The following is a 21,363-nucleotide window of genomic DNA, read 5'->3' as shown; positions in this document are numbered from 1 at the left end:
TTTCAAAAGCCAAGTATAGTTTTAGGCGCCTGTATGATCTACTACGTGGCAATGTTTTTGTTTTTGATGATCCGTGTGCAACATTTGCTGATTTACAGTTATTGTAATAGTTTTGTAGAGTGTGGTGGGTTTAGGAACTGTATATAGGTGTATATTGGAGAGTAGTCTCTATTGAAAACCGATGGTAGACGTCTACAAAGTGGTTAAAAAACAGCTTTTGCTTATCACTTACATATCTTCATTCATATTTTTACGATTATAACTAGCTTAGGATTTATTTATTATATAGCATGTGTTTATTTTCGATCCTTTAACGTATCCATTTAGGGTTTTTTTTATACAATTCGATATGCAATCAAGTCCGATTTTAGAATATTTCAATTTATTTATAAGATTATTGCTTAAGTACTAGTGATTATTTACCGTTATTCATTTATTTCTTGATGGTTAATAATATTTGCTTAATTTATAATGTTTTTTTTGTATAATTCTAAATACATATGTAGGGGAAATTATTTTTAAATTAGTTCAGCAGGCTTCTACAAAAAATGTGTTCCATAAATTTTAGATCTGAGATAGTGTAATTGATTCCAAACAAATTGATAATATTCGTGTGGTTTACCAAGAGAAGGTGGAAGCTATGTATCTTTTTAGAATATGTCATTCATTTAAACAATAATATTTTTGACTCGAATATATCGTGATTTGTGACTGTATGAGTGTTACTTGTGCAGAGTTCTTGTTCATTACTGAAGAATGAAGAAGCCACAGCCGAAATTCATCGTTTTTTTGGTAGAAGTTTTTGCTGAACATGTTCAAACTGAGCGAACGTGCCAAAAAAACGATTTGAAAGTTTTGATTTTGGCTTGGAAGATGAATAATATCCTGGGCGGCCAAAATAGTTTTAATATGAGGTATTGAATATGAAGCATTGCTCGATGAAGATCGTTGTCAAACACAAGAAAAACTCGCTGAATCTTTGGTGGTCACACAAGCAGCCATTTCAAAACATTTTAAAGCAGCCGGTTGCATTCGAAAGCATGGAAATTGGACGCTAAATGCATTGAAGCTCAGACACTTAGAAAAACGATTTTGCTTGTCAAAAATGCTGTATGACTTTACAAAAGGAAGATATTTGCAACTTGTGATAAAGAATTTATCTAATACGATAGTGCTATATGCAAAAAACCATATGTGAAAACTGGACAATCAGCCAAATCAACGGCCAAGCCGAATAGCAAGTATTTAGTGCGATATTATGAGCTTCTAAAATCGGGCGAAAACAATCATCTAATTTATCTAACGGGTGATCAAAGTGGAGATACTTTCTCCAATAGCCTTTTTTTAATCAGATCAGGTGTGAGTCGTGTCAAGCTGTCATGTTATTTTTGTTCAGTGTTGTTTCGCATTTCATCATGGAAAGACTGAACCACTTCCCACATATCGCATAAATCAATGGATTTGTTAAGAGAACCGAAGAACACGATCTAGTTCCATCTTTGTACGCAGGTATTTATCCAAAAAAATTACAAAAAATACTACAAAAGTACTTATTTGTAAAATTTTTTAGAAATCCTGAGGGAATAAAAAAAGAAATGTCCTGAAGCATCAATAAAGTAAATTATCACTATAGGAAAATTATTCTTTTCATATGTATGTATGTACATACATATGTATGAATATATAATGTAGTTAACTGCATAAAATATTAATATGAAATTAATAATGAGTGTTAAACAATATAGAATTTTAACTTATTGCTCTTGTTAGAATGCAATTTACTCTTAAAGCATAATTAATACTCAGCTTAAAGTTTACATTTTGTTGTGTTTTTTTGGTAAGTATAATTAAAATTTCTCAACGCAACGAACTAACCTTGTTATCTTATTATTTGGCTTTATGAATTAACATTGTCATATTTCTAAAATTTTGTGTTTATTTTATTTATTTCATTAAAAAGCTTTTCAACTACTGAACTTGCGTAACAAAGTTTAACGGATAACTCCAAGCTAGTGAGGGTTTTTCTATAAAACTTTCTTAGGTTTTTTTAATTTTTTTTCTTATAATATTATTCAATGTTTTATGCTATTTTTCTCTCATTTCACTCAAGTTTTAATAGTAATTTAATTTTACAAGGCATATTTAGCAACATAACAAATACGTAACATTTTTTTTTTTAATTTTCTTACTGTCTTTGAACTATGCGTGTAACTATGTCGGCATATGTTTTGAACTAATATGAAATAGATCTTTAATTAGAATTTTTATCTTTTTATCTTTTATTTTAACTACCAAATCAACAAGAACTAGCATAGTGCAACAATTTCAACTAAATTTCATGCAAATGTTGGCAATTAAATTGTTCTCTTTTATTATATATTTCTACATATGTGTTAATTTATGTATATATAATATTGTATAAATAATTGAGTAATTATATGCATGAACCTTCTAGAGAACGCAATTTTTATACATAAACTATGCACTAATTGCAATTATTAATTAATTCTTTAATTTTCTCCTCAACCAAATTTTTTCATTTACTAATTTTAAGTTATTGTATTTGTAGAATATATTTTAATACTTAAGTCACTATTATTTTTAATAAAATGTAACGCATATTGTTGCTTAAAATGCAAAAATAATGGAATAATCAAGAATAAATACTATGTCTGAATTCAAAGTAGGCCAAATAAGTAAATTTCCTGTTATGTAGTAAAACATATATGAGTATTTGAGTTTTATAATTTGAAGGTGGAGAAATTATTATGAAAATAAAAACATGAAATTGTCATTTTCATATGTTTATAAAACTCGTCTCTTGATTGCTGATTGACGCTTGTCCAATAAGGCATTAAGCTTTTCGGGTAGTCATTTATGCCAGTGTAAGCCATGAAAAATTAGGCAATTTTCGTGAATTTTTTTTAAAGAAAGTATTGAATCGAATGTTTCGAAGTTCTTTGCACATAATAAGGTATATTTTAGCTAGATTGTAAGATTTTTCTTTTACAAAAATGTTGGAAAATAACGGAGTTTTGTGCTGTCTTTGGAGGTGTAAAAAAAAAAGTGCCCCAACTGCTGACATGAGTAGCTGAGATAAAAAAAAAATTCAAAAAGGTTATTAAAGTTAAAGGTATTTCCTATACAATAAGCTAGGATTTTTGAAAAATAACGTAGTTCTGAAAAAATGACGTTTTTTAGGTAAAAAATGGTCGTTTTTTTAATGCCAAATTGATAAATTTGAAGCAATCAAAAATATCGTAGGTCATTGTATAGTAAATTTATTCTACAATACTCAGCTTCAATTTAAAGTCAATCGGTCAATTTCTCGTTGAGTTATAATGTCAGCAATTTTAAAAAATGTTGTTTCGAGAAAAACGCGTTTAAAGTTCCACGTACATATATATACAATTATATGGTTATACCTGAGGTCGCGGTTTAGAATGCGGCCATTCAAAAACTATTCAATAATTTTCAAACCAAAATTATCACTTCAAGATATCAGAACTTATATTGGGACAAATAAGTACCCGAAAATTATAATGAAACGCAAAACATTTAATAATTCATCAATATTTATTTTGTCGCCTTCAAAGTAATCCCCACCACTTATACCAAAATTTTTGCAGTCCACGAAACACTTTTCATAAGCACTAAAAACGGGTTGCACCGATCGGCAATTTCAGTTTGGAGACCAACAAAAAATCACACGGAGCCAAATCGCAGCTGCTGCATACAAAGTAGTTGTCACATCGCGCCCTTATTTAGCATAGCAGTTAAAAACAGTCCTACATACTTAGCAAAATACATTTTTTTGAAATATCATTTATCTGGGGAATTTAATGACAATTTCCGGGTGCTTTTTTGTCCCGATGTACGTTATTATTGTATAATAAGTTTTCTCAGAATATCGATTATGGTCTAAAGTGTCTGAAAAATTTCGAAATTTCCTAACACGCCTTAAACCCATATTTTTCATAATTATTTTATTGTTTTTTTTTTTAATGTCGAAAATTTAGCTCATACCTCATCAATAAACCTTTTTTTTACTTTTAAAAGGTTTAGAAAAATAGTTTTGGAACTCATTCTAATCAACAAAAATGAGAGCCGAATTAAGCAAACAATTAAATTTCATTTCAAGAGCTGAAATATATATATATACTATACTTTTAAGTGTTCAAAAACGCAACGATAAAAGTAGCTTTCGAAATCATAAGTTATTAATAATTAAGCGCTGCAAAAACAAAACAAGTTTTCAAAATATAATAAAATAAGTCGAACACAAAACTTAGTATGTATGTATGTATATAGTATATTTTATTGTATATCGGTTTTTATAGTGTGTATTAAATGAATGTTTATTCAACACATATGTAAATATGTAGTATATGTGTATGTGTGTATGTAAAATATGTATTACATATAAATCGTATAAATATATTTAATTAAATTTATAATTAATGCTATGGTAGTTTAGTAATATTCATTCATTTCTCGTCGTACTTATTTCGCTTCGTCTCGTTTAACATTCAGTAGTTCACTAACAGTAAAAGTGATGTAACGCTTGATTTAAATATGTTTTTTACAATATACATATACATATGTAACTATATTGTATTTGCTGCAAAGTATAATGCAATATCAAAGCATAGAAAATAATAATGTTCATATTGGTAATTAAATTTTTAAGCATTAACTAATTAATAAATAATTTTGAAGAAATTAATTATAAATCAATGCTTAAAAACTATTAATTAATTAATGCTTCAAACTTAATTATTAATTAATTAATGCTTAACAGTCAAGTATTAACTTTTAAGCATTAATTAAATACTAATTAATTTTGAAGCAATCAATTATTATTATGATTAATTCTAAGCAATAATTAATTAATAATTAATTTTTTAAGCATTATTTATTTGCTTAAAAATTATTTATTAATTAAATAATATTTAAAAAATTAATTATTTATTTCATTCATTAATTACTGATTAATTTTAAATATGAATTAATTTATAATTAATTATTTAGGCATTATTTACTGCTTAAAAATATATTATTAATTAAATAATGCTTCAAAAATTAATTATTTATTTTGTTCATTAATTAATTATTATATATTATATATTATTAAGCATTTAAGCAGTTAATAATGCTATATAATTAATTATTAATTAATTCATGGTTAAAAATTATCAGTAAATAATTAATAATTAATTTTTAAACGTTAGTTAATTAATATTTTTCAAGCTTTAATTGACTAATGATTTGAAACATTAATGAATTATGAATTTCTTAAAAAATAGTAAATTATTAGGCATTAATTAATTAATAAAAAATTTTTAATTATTGTGCGATAAATTTTAACGGTTATTTAAATTATAACTTGCATGTATGCATTTTGCTTCAAGTTTTATTTATATGCTTTAACGCCGTGCGCAATACAAATTTTTAAAAATTGTTTGCCTTTGATTTGCACATTCGATATGGTGCGTCATACCTATAGTTATATATATTTTTATAAATATATGCTATATATAATTTTCCATTTTCTACAAAGGTGCAGGAGCACATTTCAATAAACTTTTGCTTACAAAATTAAACAGTAAAAAAAACGATTTTTTTTTAATTTGAAATATTTTTTAATTATGAAAATTTAGCAAACGATTTTTTTTAAATTTAGCATAATTATTTTAGTTGCCTTTTGTCTATTTTTGTAAAATTTTTGTTACATATGCATTTTTAAATAATTTTCGCACACATAACCTCTTGCAAGCTTAGCTTTTGATTCAATTAATAATGCTTCAATACACTTGTTTTTGTTTTCTTTTTGTCAATTTCCGCTTCAGTTTATTTGCAAATTGTCACAATTATTTCAAGCAGTTTTTTAATACAATTTTATTTTCACAGTTACATCACTTTTGCGTTGCCACCTTGTTTAATGCTAATGCCTAAAATTCAAATTACTTTCGCATTCATCATATTCGAGTATTCAAAATCGTTCCCAAAAGCCGCACTTTTCATATTCATTTTTACTTTCATTAGCAAAACCAATTTCCATATTTTTTTTTGGCAAATTTGGTTGAATATTTTTAATTTTTTTATTTTTATTAAATTTCGTTAATTTTATATAAAATTCATATGCTTTTTTTAATACTAAATTTTTACATTTGTTTGTTTGTGTGTATGCATCTATGCATGCATAACTTAGTTGTCTTTCTTGCTTAGTTTCATGATTTGTTGTTGCTTTCTCAAAACTCAAACACAATTTCTACACTTTCTATACAATTCATTTGATAGTTTTCTAAATGCTATAATGCTTTTCAGTTGCAAACGATTTATGTGGAACTTAGGTGAACAAATTCATTATTAACTACAAATTTCTTACAGTTATATTGCCTACATATATATTTATATATATATATTGTATATACATATATGTATATACTATATATGCATTTATTTCTCTATGTGTGCAATATTTCAATGTATATATGTATATGTGTCTTGTCTAACTTTGAGTTGCATTTTTAATTTTCTCTTTTGTTTAAAGATTTTTCAACTTTTTTTCACTTTTCATTAGTGTTGAAAATGTTTCTTCTAAACGCACAGCTACAAATTGTACTGGTACAAAAATTATTTACTTAGGTATGCTGGGTGTGTGTGCTTTACTAATACATTTACGGTATTGCACGTATACCATCGAGTGTCGATCTTAATATTAGACTGCCTTCGACCCAGAAGTTCGGACGATCAATCATATTTTGCCAAAGAGAGAGCTCCTTGCCTGTTGCATCCATCCATTCGACGGGGCGTCCGTAGCTTTTGCCTGGAAAATAAAAAATTTAAATTCATTTATTCACAATTTAGTTTGAGTGTCATCTTTTATATAAACATTTGTTATGAATTTCGTAACTGTTACGGTGTTCAGCTCAAAAATCCATGTACAGACTAGCTTTATTTGAAAAAACAAAAAAAAAAATACAAAACAAAAATAATATTTCCTTAAATTCTAAACTTTGATTTGTTAATGCCATTTTTGTATTTGATTTATTCAAATAAATTATTGTTATAAAAATATCCGACAGGTGGCAACTATTTTCAAAAAATGTGTTTAATTGAGCGAAAGTTTTCGCGTTTAAGATTGAGTCATATATTGTCATACTTGGAAACAAAAAATAAATAGTTTTATTTAATAAAATATTTTTAACCAGATGGCAACTATACGTAAAAATATTTGCAACTAAAGCTTTATTTGATAAAAAAACATAATTTCCTTAAATCCCAATATTTAATTTCATAATACTATTCTAATATTTGATTTATTGTAATAAATTAGTGTTGTAAAAAATTCGACAGGTGGCATCTCCTTTCGAAAAAATTTGCTCAATTGAGCGAAAGTTTTACTGATTGATATTTAGTCATTTATAGTCATACTCAGAAAAAAATTAACTTATTTTATTAAATTAAAATTTTCAATCAGGTGGCAACTATTCGCAAAAATATTTTCATATAAAGACTATAAAAATTTACTTAAACCATTTACGTTTGCCACCTATATTGGAAGCATTCATTCCTTTTATCAACTTCCTCAAATAATATTTTCAACCCTTAACCTCTACTTTTTCAGGTTTTTATATTCTCTCTTATTTTCCGCTCAAAAATAGCATATAGTTAGCTTATATTAAACTTTTTAATTTCAAACCGTTCGAGAGCAAAGAGATTAATAAAAAAAATTAAAAATCCAAAAATCATAGAAATATAGATAGAGAGCTAGAATCTCGACTGTAGCCATCATTCTTTTTAAATATAAAATCTATTCTAAGAACATTTTCTTACCCGTGCCCAGTGAAAAGCGCACACCGCCGAGGAACTCATTACTCGCCAAACGATCGTGATCCCACACCGTTAATTCCAGCGCGCGTTCGGACAAATCGTCCAGCGATACGTCCTCATAGATGAAAGTATAATTCCAAGTGGGATGTAATGAGCGTTTCACAACTGGCGTTTTTTGTTTGGAGCTACGCGTACGGTCGGGCAGCAAGTAACTGTAAGGAAAAAAGTTTTGATTATAAATTTATATATACTACATTTGTGGTTAATTACCAAGAACCCTTTAAAAGAATAATATACAAGGAGTCTTTAAACTCAAAACAAGCTCTATAGGGCACATTATAGGATTTAATACTGAGTCTGCGTTTTAAGGGGGTTATAAATGTGTATGATCCTAATTTAGAAGTGTAGTAAATATCACCATATTAGGAGAGAATCTCGGGCTTCATATGGGCTAAAGCTTAACCCCATAATGCAAATTTTTTTTTGGAAAAGATCGGTCACCGTTTTTGAACTTTTTGGACTGGATTTGACTTTTATCTGACTCTTTTGGCTTTGGAAAGATCATTTTAGCTAAATACAATTACTCAAATGTAACAAAATGAGTTTGCCTTTGGAGAGACTGGTGTCCTAATGCATTGCTTCAATGGCTTAGAAGATATCTCTAAACAATATGTACTACTAGCCATGTTGAAATAGGATTTTTTTGATCTAAAAATAATATATTTACAGATTAATCTCAGAACTAACATCACTGAATATAAAAGAGCACCAAATTTGGGAGACTTGCGATTTATGTTTCTTAAAAACAAATACATATCCCTCTATTCACTTGATCTTTCAAAGCCAGAAGTACAGCTATTGCATTAATCTATACCGATTGCTCACTTTTGAACTATGGATTAACCATGATTACTTGTAAATGCCCTGTCGGGGACCGAGGATGATAGTAGTGCATTGTAGGAGAAAAATATCTGCAAAACATTGTTGCATAGCACAAGGCTTTCCTGTTCCCAACTCCTTCCCTCTCTCTTTCACTGTCCATAATATTTCATTTAATTGAGTTACCTACCTTTTACAGAAAGCATCACAAGTGCCGTTCACTTTAATCGGACTCAAATGTTTCGCCTCCTTCACGAGCACATGCAGCTGACCGCCTTTTGTCGAGCGATCGGAACGTGACGCCACCGATTTGATGCTTCCAAATTTACGCAGATTTGAACTACCGCTGCTGGTGGAGGCACTACGCATAAAGCCGGGACGCACCATCTCTGGTGGTATATACTTCAGCCCGACAACAATATCACCACGATACGTGGCTATCTCATCGAAGGGTTCACTCTGTAAAAAAAGCAATAAAAAAATGAAGAAAATTTCACGAGTGTTAAAGCTTGGCACTTACCCGCTCCTGCAGCAGATACCATTGTGATTGTGGATTATCGAAAACTTTGCCCTGCAAACTCACGCTTACTTCACCGAGAAAATCATTGCGTCCAAACATATCCGAATGCCAGACGGTGAGCCACAAAGTGCGTGACTCCAAGCTTGAGATGGGCATGTGGAAACGTAGTATTTCATCGAAAATCGGATTTAGTGTGTGCTTCTTGACTTTGGTTTTACGTTTGCCAGCCTTCGATTTGTCGGGCAGCAGATAGACCTGTGTTGTCGAAGAGAGAGTATATAAAGTTAGAGCAAATGTGTTCGTTTATTATTCATAAGTTAGTTTACCTTCACATATGGATCGCTGCGATTGCGCTTCACATCGACGGCAGCGAGATCTTTGCAGCGCACCACATGTATCTCCAGCGCGCCCAGTTTATAGTTGTATTGCATGCCGAACTCAACCTGACCTTTGACTACCACTGTGCCATAGCGTCCCTCGCCGGCGCCAGAGTAAACGCTGGCCATGGAATCCGAGCGCAGCTAATGGGTGAAAAGACAGGCAAATAAAAGGTTAGTGGAATTGGAAAAAAACTGAAACATATACATATGTATATGTATATATGTATATATATAATATAATAAGTAAATAATAATAAGGTAGTTTTTCTAGTATGAAAATTATTTATTTTTATTAACAAAAAAAAATTAAATATAATATATGTAAATATGTAAAAAAAATTTTTATTCAACTTAGTTAATTTTTAAATATTTTTTTCAGATTTATTATTCAAAAAAATGTATTCAACCAATTAATGAAAAATTCCGAATCCACAGCTGTTTTCCGCGTGTTAAAGTCAATAAATGTGTATGAAAGAAGAGTTCTCGTTCAATGCCTTTACATAGTTCTTTGTTTCTTGTTGTCATTTATACTCATACATATATTCTTATACATACATAAGTATGTATACTTATATGTACATAGATACTTATGCCCATTTGCTCTCCTAAGTGAATAATCACGGCGAACTCAGTAGCGTGCAGCTGCATCTGTTATTTATGACTTTGTATTAATTCCCTCATTCGTCACAACAATGCTTTGGCTTTTGTTAACGTTCGCTGTTTTCAATGCAATGAGAAAATTCTTCTTATCTTCACGCTTTTCATTCTTAAATATTTACTAATCGTCTATTAGTCAAACATGAAAGCAGTGCAGTGCTGCTCTTGAAAAACGATTAAGGTATGACTAAACACGAAAGAACTATAAACTTCGGCTGTTACGCTTGACTTATACCCCTTATGAGCGAAAGAAAATGTGTATAAGTGTATGACGTTTTTCATTTTAGGACAAAATTTTTTCAAAAACAAGAAAAGGCCTTGGATTCAGTAGCACCGCAGATATAATACCTTTCCCAGACAATCATTTGATTTGTTCAGTTTATATGGTAGCTATATCCTATAGTGGTTAAAACTGAAAAATTTATTCGAAGATTGTGGCGGGGTATTCGGTGAAGATATCTTGACAAATATTGTATAAAAAATTTCAATGCAATAACTGGATTTTGATCGTTCAGTTAATATGCAGAGAATACTATAATGGTCCGATAATGGCGATTCGGACAAATTATTAGCTTTTTGGGGAGAAAAGGGTGTGTGAAAAATATCAAATCGATATCTCGAAAACTGAGAGATTAGTTCGCGTATTTACAGACCAAAGGGGAGCAGATGGACATGTCTAAATCGACTCAGCTCGTCACGCTGATCATTTATACATGTCTTTTATGAGATGTTGCCTTCTGAGTGTTAAAAATTTCGTTGCATTTCAGGGTATAAATATAAGATCTGGACAAGATATATAAAGATGTGCGGTTTTCAATGAAGCCATACTTTTTCGGAGTTGGTCTTTTGAACAGCTGTTACTTGATTTATAGTCACTTGGACTTATCGGACTTATTTCGGAACAACGTTTGAATCGAAAATTTTATCTGAAAATCGTGTAATTTTATTACCAAACGGTTCGTACAACATAATCACCCAGCAGAGTCGGTAATTCGAGCAATCCTCAATTTGTTTCGCACCATGTTTACTCTAGTAGGTAACGCGTATATTCAGAACGCTGCTGTGAAGAAGAGTATCGAAGAAGACCCGGTTAAGCTCATGCGCCATCACCCATAACAATTAAAGCCATTCACTCTAAGGAAGATCGTGGCAACGATCCTGATTTTTACAATAAATTTTTGTTCAGCTATACAAGTACCGACGATTTTCAAACCCGGGTTTTCTTTTTACTTGAGTAAATAAATACTTTATAATTCTTTTTTTAGCCTTGGCATAGAACCAAGCACTTTCAGAGGGAATACTTGTATTTTAACTTCCTAACAGTGAATGCAATTTTTAACAATTTTCTTTAGAAAAATAAACTTGAAACGTTGCCGCTTTAAAAAAAAAAAAGATTCGTAAAAAACAGAGATGATCATAGCAATTTACCTTTCTTACTGTTATTCAATATATCATATGTAGTGACCTAGGAAGAAACCATATTTTGGACGAAATATGTACTTCTCAAAACGTGTTACTTCATTTTGTTTGAGATTTCAGGACTTTTAAGACACAACAATTTTTAAGAAGGACTTGAGGTGAATTTTGAATTTTTTTACTGAAGTCTACTATTTTTTTTTGTGAAAAGCCAAATACAGTGTGACAAAAAAGCACCCGGAATATGTAATTAAACTCTCCGGGTAAATGATATTTCAAAAAAATAAAAATTCGCTAAGTTGGTAAAACTGTACTTAATTACCATGCCAAATATGAGCCCGGTTTGTTTACAGCAGCTGCTTAAGTCGGTACACTTTTGTAGTGCATTGCGATTTTCACAATGGATAAAAATATCGAACAAAGATTTGTCTCAAATTTTTTATTTCTAAAAAAAAATTTCTAGTGCGGAATCATTGCGAATGTTGGAAAAGGCTTACAGTGATTCAGTTTTATCAAAAACACAAGCCAACAAGTGGTACAAAGCCGGTCGAGAGATCGTTGAGGACATGATGAAAATACTAAAAAAGTGAAACATTTGGTGCTTGAAAACTATCAGACAGGTGTTAGAGAGATAACGAGAGAGCTCGACATCACTCGCGAGTCCGTTCGAATGATTTTATTGAATATTTTGGTTATAAAACGCGTTCTTGTTCGACTCGTTCCGATAGAGGTGAATTTTTTTTTTCAAAAAGATTACGATTATGACCGAATTTAAAGCTAAAAAGTAATGAATACCATCGATCAACCACCGTATTCAACAGTTCTGGTTCTGTATGATTTTTTCTTATCCCCCAAACTGAAATTGTCGCTGCGTGAAACACGTTTTCAGTCGATCGAAGAAATAAAACAAAATGCGCTAAAGAAGCTGAAGGCCATCACAAAAAGTGGATTCGAAGCCTGGAAAAATCGTTGGCATAAGTGTTTTACATCTGATGGGGATTTACTTTGAAGACGACAAAATAAGTATTAATGAATAATTAAATATTTTGCGTTTTATTTACAATTCCCGGGTACTTTTTTGGCACAATATACATATGTATATTGGAAATAAAATGAATATAAAAAAAATTGCTTTACAAGGCATTTTTATGCAACTTAAACTAAATCTGTGTCTGCAAGACGTACTAATATACCCGTGGATAAGTAGTATATTTAGAATAACATCAATATTAATTATATAACTTAAAGATAAACTAAGACTACCATATATAAATATTTTCGAATCAAACATGTAAATAAAAGTTATGAATTATTCAATACAACTAAAAAAATGAAATTTCTACTTACACCCAAAGAGCTGAGGCTATCGCGATTTTGATGCATCGCCACCAAACGATCGATATCCTCATCCGATTGCGCCGGCCATGTTTCGCTTGTGCCGCTGCCACGTGACTGGATCGGACTGGCTGTGGACTCATTGCGTTTGCCAATAACTGGCGATTTATTGGATTCCTCGGCGGCAGCTTTGGCCTCCTCTGCAAGTGAACGAAACGAAGACAAAGCCAAATCAGTAAACAATTTAATTAGTCGTAAATGCCAATATAAGCACTTACATACATATGTGCACACGAGTGCATACGAGTATTTGTATAGTTAGTTAGTAATGAGTAAAAATAGTTGTAATTGCAACAAAGCACTTAACGCGTAATGAACATACACTTACATACGTATTTATTTATGGGGAACGAATGTGGAAAAAACGCTGCTGTTGTGCATGCAATCAAGCGTGTATATAAATTTAGACACATGTTCATATGTATATATTGGTTATGTGCACCCAAGTAGCATTGATAAACGGCCGCACTCCCAAAAGTCTATACTTGCGCTCCTACGGCGACGATTGTGCAAGAGCAGCAAATATTTAAAGAGGAAAAAAATAAAAAATAAACGTGTCTTACAGCCGGTTTTCTATTGTAGGTACATATAGACGAGTGTATGTACAAGTATGTACTGTTATAAACACTTTTCGTTTCGCGCTTTGGGTTTGCACAAACTTGACTTATCTTTTTATTGTACGAGTATGCATTACAATAACAACTGAAACACGCTTCATTCGAATCGCCAGCAATAGTTAAGTAATTAAAATAAAGTGAATGTGACACGAGACACGCTTTCGGATATATCGATTATGGCTGGTCAGCGGATAGTGACCATTTCTTATGACCAAACGCGGTAACGGTGCGCCATTGTACTTATTATGCAGTGTATACATTTCTATATTAACATGTAAATGGATGAATCAAAAATTAGTACACATATATGGCGCTTATGGCTTGAGAGATAATAGGCTCAGTTTTTCCACAAAATTTTTGATCAGTGTCTCGATGGCATATTTCTCATATTATCGACTATGAATTTAAAATTCCTGATGGCTGATTGATTGCTAAGAGAAAGCTGTTAATTGTATGCAATATAAATATAAAACGAGAAAAAAAATGTTAACTGCGGTTGCAACGAAGCTAGAATACCTTTTACATATGAAGAAGTATTTCAAATACTGAGTTACTATTTCGCGAATATACAGACAGACGGGGAGGCGGACATGGCTAAATAAACTCGGCTCGTCACGTTGATAATTTATATATACACTTTATAGGGTTTCCTTCTGGGTATTACAAACATCATTGACCCTGTTCAGGGTATAATTATCTGAAGAATGTGGTGTAGTGGTTAGGTGAATCTAGATTCAGTACCAGTTTCCAATAAATAAAAATGTTTAGCTTAGTAACGATAAACGATCAATGGTGATGAAACATCAAGACTTCTGATGTTCTTTTGTCGGGAAGAGGAATTCTATACAATCTAACGACTGTTCAGAGTCATCCTAAAATGTATAGAATCACCATTTGTACAGTAAAAAAATGCTACCGATATCAAAAAGTGGGATCAGGTATTATCCGGACTTTGCACAAAGCGCAGGCGACCATTCGTGGGTGGTTTGCTGACTTTCTAAGATGGAATTACGAACGAGAACATCAAAAAACGCATAAAATGATTTTGGAGGACTGAAAAAATAAGTTAATCGAGATAGTCGAAAACTCAAAAATATGGACCATATTTTTCATGTTTTTTTTGGGTGGTTGAAAGTTCTCTTCGAGCTCAAAATCGATAGAAAACAACAAAAAAAAAATTATTCTTCCGAATCAATTTCATCACCTTCAAAGCAAATCCCGTCCGATAAAACAAACTTTTTCCAACGCTTTTTCTTGTCGACGAAAAGTCCGGATAGGTGTTTTTTTCGGTATAGCCTTCAAGACCGTCTTCTATTCGGTTTTTATTTCTTCAAATGTAACAAAAAAAGCATTGGCCTCTTCAATTTGCTCAATAACTAGAAGTCGCTTGGAGCCAAATCTGGCGAATAGGGTGGTTACGGAACGATATGCGTTGAGTTTGTGTTAAAAAGGTTCGCGGATAACCATTTTATATATATGGTAACATGGTGCAATGTCGTAATGAAGGAACCAAGAGTTGTAATTCCGGCCGTTTCAGAGGAATAGCTTGTTGAAAACTAAGTATGACGCTCAAATAGTATTCTTTGTTGACAGTTTGGCCGGCGGACTGAATTCATAGTACACGACACCACGATAATCACTTGAATTTAATTTTTGACCCACAGTATTATGAAAATGTATCAATTTACAATCATCATTCATTGCAAATGAACCATTCGACAATTATCCGAGTGAACTCTATGCGATGAGTCGATTCCAAAACATGGAAATACACAACAGTTAACTGGCAAAGTTATCGCTTTTCTGGTTTTGGTTTTCCGGATCAAGCCTCCAGAGAGTCTTTTCTGCTCTCAAAACTGAGATCAACGCTCACTGGAAAGAGATTTTGCGCCACTGTAAAGGTAATCGTCCGGAGCGAAGCCTATTTTTTAGCAAAAGATAAATTGCAATACAAAAATGGTTTCATAAAATTCGAAAATCACCGATGGAAGTGGAGAATCGTCGTCAATTTCGATGGATTTTCTTAACGAGAATTGAAATTATTGTTGAAATCAATCTAAATTAATTTTTAAGAAACTTCTATTTGTTAACAATACTTTAACAGAGAACATATATTTGTGGATTTCTTGTATTTCACTTTTCTTTTAATGATTTCAACTCTATATATTCATTATGTGTTTACTTTAATCCAATATCAGACAGGCCCACTACTGTAAAGCTTTGATTCATATGATTGAATATCATAAAAGTAGATTCATATGCTGTACTTTCTTTCTTCTCCTAACTTGATCTATGTAAAGATCTAACTGAGTTTGCCATAATTGCAGCATATATGCATAGAATAGTATGATATTTAAACTAACATTGGGAATTCTCAAAAAGTCCCTCTATACTATAGTATAGCATTTTACAGAAAATTTTCTTTATATACAAGTATTCTCGTAGTATTATTCCATTTGTTAGTAGGAACAACTCATACTGCCGTCATCGTCACAACAAAAAAAAAAAAATAATAAAAATATTAATAACGCTTTAATATCACGAGTTCATTAACTTGATAAGAGCGATAAGATATCTGAAAATAGTTAGTTTTTCCCAACTGTTGAAGTAGTTGCAGGTCAAGGCAAACTAATTCCCCCATCAAACACTAAACATATTAACAATATTAATCTCAGACACATATACATACATATATACAAGCTTTTTATTACAATTTTATATTTTTGCAGTGCTTAGAATAAACAACAATGACTTTACATAAGCAACTATAATTATATGTATAAATAACGACCAGTCTGTATATATGTAAATAAAGTGTGCATATAGTCTGAATGTGTGCCATATTGGTAGTCATAAAGTTATATATTTTATAGTTAGTTTATAGCGAGAACTGGCTTCGATGAGGTTTCGCTTTGATAAAGCAATCATATGTGAGAGTGACAGAGTTGCTATATATATATGTATGTGTGTATATAAATTTATTATCGACTATATTGAGGAAAGTGGTATTTTATTCGTTAATATTAATATATATTAATTTATGATGTGAAAGGTGTTTTGATAGCAATAGTTGATATAGTTTAACACATACAATATAACAATAAAATGTTTGAAATTAAGATGTTTCAAAATTTATTTCTGAAATATGGCACAGCTTTCGATTCACTTACAATTTCAGGGTATATTTTTGTAAAGTATTAATTTTAATTATTTACCGGTTTTAAGTTAATCACCTAAGAAAACAAGCATCTTAGGAAGTTCGACAAATCTTCCAACTTCTTGTCGTGAGTTTGATTGACCAATGAAAAGTTTTGAATTTCTTATGATTACAATATTACAAAGGTGCTAAGGTATCCAAGCTAAATACTGACAACAGTTCTTACACCGTTATCTACATTATAACTTATAATTGAGCACTACATCGAGCGATATATGTAGATTCAGAAATCTTTATAAATTAAGATTATGCAATTATGTTATATAGTAAATCAGATAAAGGTTTATATAATATCAGATAAAGATTTATAGACGTGTGCTACTTAATTTTTGCTCTGCATCCAATATTCGGTCGACTAAATCGCTCAGCAGAGTTGGCAATTCGAGCAACAATGAATCGGTTGCGCACCATTACTCTAGTGGATAATGCCCACTCTCAGAAACGTCTCTGTGAAGCAGAGTATTGAAGAAGACCCGAATGAGTCCATCCACCATTGGATGCAACAATTGGAGTTATGCTCAGCCACTTTAGGGAAGATTTTGCGGAAGGATGTTGGTTTGTGGGCTTACAAAAACCACATTGAGTAAGAATTGAGGTGGAACGACCATCAAAAGCGTCGTATCTTCAGTGAACGGACCCAAAACGAGATCCCGATTTTCACAAGAAAATTTTGCTAAGCTCACTTTTGGTTGAATGAGTACGTTAATAAACAAAATTGTTGCATTTGTAGTGATGATAATCCGCAAGCCATAGTTCAGAAGCCGTTACATCCTCAAAAAGACACAGTTTGGTATGCGCTATGGGGAGAGGGAATCATTGGTCCATATTTCTTCAAAAATGAAGCTGGCTATAAAGTTACAGTCAGTGAGAAACCCTGTAAAACTATGATTAATGATTTTTACGTGATTTGAAGGATGCTGATGTGCACGACTTTTGGTTCCAACAATCAATTTTTTGAAGGAAACTTTTGGTGAGCGTGGCCTCCAAGACGATGCGATTAAACACCGCTGAACTATTTTTTGTGGGGTTATGTGAAGTCTTTTGTCTACGCAGCTAAGACGGAGACGATTAACGCCTTGGAAGGAAATAATCAGTGCGTTGTTGTAAACACACCCCAGTTGCTGCAAAAAGTGGTCGAAAATAATTCGGCATCTCTGCTGCAATTTATTTGGTCACTTGCCCTAAAAACATTCTTAAAATATATTGGCAAACCCTTATCTTGATAATAAAGCTAAATTCTGGGCCATATCATTGAATAATATGCGTTTTATTTCTTCTTGAAAACCACATGCCTAAAAACACTCTTTAAAATGTCTCGTTTATCAAATTGTTTTCCAATGGTTCCCCAAAAGGTTTTTTAGTGATTGGGCATCGACGTCATCTAACGGAAGTTGGTTGAGTCGAAGAAAGATAATTAGAATATTAAAGGATGACTACGTTTCAAGGTTAGCCTAAAAGATGGACGGACGGACGAAAGGATTTTAATCGCTTCTTTAATTTGCTATTATGTAAATGATCTGTAACCACCAAGAAAAAGTTAACAGAAAATCTCAGAGTTAGGTACAATAAATAATATTTTATCAAATGGGGATTCACTACTTTGACTGTGTATAATATTGAGTAGTCGAAAAAGTATTTTCGTATTTTGTCAATAGATGTCGTTGCATTAGTATATCTCCAGTGTTACCAATCACATCGTGTCATACCATATAGTGTTGGAAAGGTGAGTTTTTAAGCTTCATTTAAACAAAAAATATTATTAAATTCGGGGAGGTTGAAAAAAAGTTACACCTGTTCAAAAGTGAGTGAAAATTATGAAGAAATTTGCTATATTTTGAAATTTTTGTATAAAAAGGGAAGAATGCCACAAAAGCCACCAATGAATTTTGTGAAGTTTACGGAGACAATGCTGTATCAGTTCGTGTAGCACTTTCCGTTCTGGAAATTTCGATATTTATATTGAACTATTGCAGACATGGTTCAAAAATTTAAAAATATTATTTTGATTATTCTTCTAACATTTTTTTGTATTTATTTTCTTTTCCTCAATCTCTCTCTTTCTTCTCTCGCTTCAATCAGTAGCTTGAACTATTCAACTTCTTGCCGACCCTGCAATTTCCGTCGTTTTTACTACCATAAATAGCACTTTGAAGAGCACTAGAGCATTCAGGTTAATATCAGCTTTTGAATTTTATAGAGAATCGTAAAAAATTAAACTCCTCTTTTCTAACAATAATAGCAAAATAATAGCAATGCCAAATTTGACAACTTCATTAAATTCATTGCATAAATTTATGCGCGAAAAGTATAAAATTTGAAATCTATCGATGCTTGATTACTGTGCCAAAAGTTACGAACGGAAATTTACGATGTTAGCAAAACATAAATTCAAAAAGTGCTATGATGCATGCATGAATAAGTGCAAAATTGCTTGGTGGAGCTTGTGAGAACTGTTACCTAGAATTTCAGTGGCGAGTAAGTAATTTGCAATTTGCAGCTACTCATGTTTTTATAGACTATACGAAAACCATAAATATGATATAATTTGTGCTGCTGAAAGTACTCATAAAATATTTGTGAGTTTACCGAAATATTTATATTATGAGCATACATCAATATTTGTGCGTGAGGAATTTAATTTCGGTGCACTTTACGTGCTAAACATTCCGCTTGCTGCTAAGCTACGAGTACAGTGATTCGCTTGTGGTCTCACCATACCCATGTGAGTGTGGGGTGGGGTTATACCTCCTCGCTTGTGGACCTCAGCTGTTGGCGCGAGTAAAGGTGGCCGGCGCGCCACAAAACTGCAAACATGTGGCGCATTCAATTCGTCCTCCTCGAGCGTCTCGAGGAAACGATCTGAATTGGAGCGCAAACTATCGTCCCATGTCCAAGCGCGTGGCTTTAGCTTCAACAAACCACCATTGCTGCTGCGGCGCCGATAGACTAATGCAGTGGGCGGCGGTGGCTGCGACGGCACATTACACGCGCCAACTACTGGCGCACTGCCGAGTATGATAACCCCTTCGGTAGTTTTAATTAGTGAGTGCGCCTGTTTAGTAGTTGCGAGCTCATTCTTTGGCATACTTTGTAATTGTGTAGTTGCTATGGTTGGCGTTGTGTCAGCCAAGGCTGCTGGTAGTTCAACCATGTCTCTCTGTTGCATTTCATAAATGTATGCAGCGAATTTGCCATCAATGTCATCATCTTCCTCCGAGTCATATGGATAACTACCTGTGCGTCTGTCACAACAGCAGCAGGGTAAACAACACCAGCGCCAGCACTTCGCTGCACCTACGCGCTTACGCCAACCAACGCGACAGGAACAACACCTCGGCCGCTTTTGTTTTTTTGCTGGCTCATTCCAGTAATCTTTGTAACGGTTGTGCGGTTGGGTGGCGCGTTTCCTGCGCGCGCATGCACAGCGGTTGTAGCACAGTAAGCGGCGCCACCAGCGCTTTCTGCTATGACTGCGGTGCTTTTGTAGTGTTTGTTTCGACGCCGTTGAAGCGGTGGCTGTGGGCGTTGTAGTGTCGCGTGTGATGATGCTGCCGCAACTGCTGTTGCTATAACTGTTGCGCTTGCGATTCAGCGATGAATAATTGAAATTGTTGTTGTCCGTGGTTGAGGAGCTCGAGGCGCGTTCTAGCGCCACAGTAGTGTAGGCGGCGTCACCCGTTCTTGTTGACGCCGATTGGTTTTTCGTGCGCGCGCCAGTTAATTTTACTTTTGTTTGTTGTGTTTTCGTTGGTTTTGTTTTAACCTTTGTCTTGTTTTTTCCGTAATTGTGTATGGCAGGCATGGGCTCAGTGGCACTAGCATCTATATGAGCGCCACCGCCATTACCGTTAGCAGCGCTCAACGCGTTATATTGCGCATCTTTCGCTTTCTTACTTTTCGGACGTAATAAACGCGTAACTTTTTTCATTTTGGGCTTAAGTTGCGCGCGCGCGCGGTTTATAGCAGAGCGCGTATTTGGTAGTTGAAATTCGGGTCAAATTCATTTAATTGAGTTCATAGCGCTGATATGAAGACATAAAGGGTTTGTTATTTTTTAAGAATATGTTAGCAAGCTGCTTGTGTTTTGTTGTTTTAAGCACAGCGCGATGGTAAACAAGCGGAAATCATTAAAGAGTCTTATAACACGAAGCGTACATATATATGCACATGTGGAAGTAATTCATAAACACACTTTGAGGTCTTGTAATATTTTGTACTTTTACAAAGCTCTACAAACTAGTTAAAATATAATTAGTGCTCGTGCTGCTAGAATAAGATTAAGATACGATCATCAATCTCTTTTCTAGAGCTTTGCTCTAATACACGTGGTGTTAAATGTTGGTCATTTCGGTAACACATAGCACTAGTAGCGGTAAATTAAGTGCTCATGATTTCTTACGAACATTTTACTCGAGTTTAAGGTCAAAGAGATCGTAATTACATCTC

General features: G+C 32.6%; 1 protein-coding gene across 2 annotated transcripts in view; it reads right to left on the bottom strand.

Moving 5' to 3' along the window:
• Positions 1-6,087: 6,087 nt before the first annotated feature.
• Positions 6,088-21,363, bottom strand: part of LOC126767714 (uncharacterized) — a 70,462-nt gene continuing 55,186 nt past the window's right edge. For both annotated transcript variants that reach the window (XM_050485259.1, XM_050485260.1), the window contains 6 exons: positions 13,036-13,223; positions 9,562-9,756; positions 9,236-9,490; positions 8,906-9,174; positions 7,840-8,048; positions 6,088-6,829 (listed from right to left, as the gene is read on the bottom strand). In XM_050485259.1, coding sequence (XP_050341216.1) covers positions 6,681-6,829; positions 7,840-8,048; positions 8,906-9,174; positions 9,236-9,490; positions 9,562-9,756; positions 13,036-13,223 — 1,265 coding nt within the window. In that variant the 3' untranslated portion in view covers positions 6,088-6,680. The remainder of the gene's footprint in view (positions 6,830-7,839; positions 8,049-8,905; positions 9,175-9,235; positions 9,491-9,561; positions 9,757-13,035; positions 13,224-21,363) is intronic.

Source organism: Bactrocera neohumeralis, chromosome 2 (assembly GCF_024586455.1).
Source record: "Bactrocera neohumeralis isolate Rockhampton chromosome 2, APGP_CSIRO_Bneo_wtdbg2-racon-allhic-juicebox.fasta_v2, whole genome shotgun sequence".
NCBI lineage: Eukaryota > Metazoa > Arthropoda > Insecta > Diptera > Tephritidae > Bactrocera > Bactrocera neohumeralis.
Note: the sequence above shows the minus strand (reverse complement) of the source record. Positions and strands in the feature narration are given on the sequence as shown.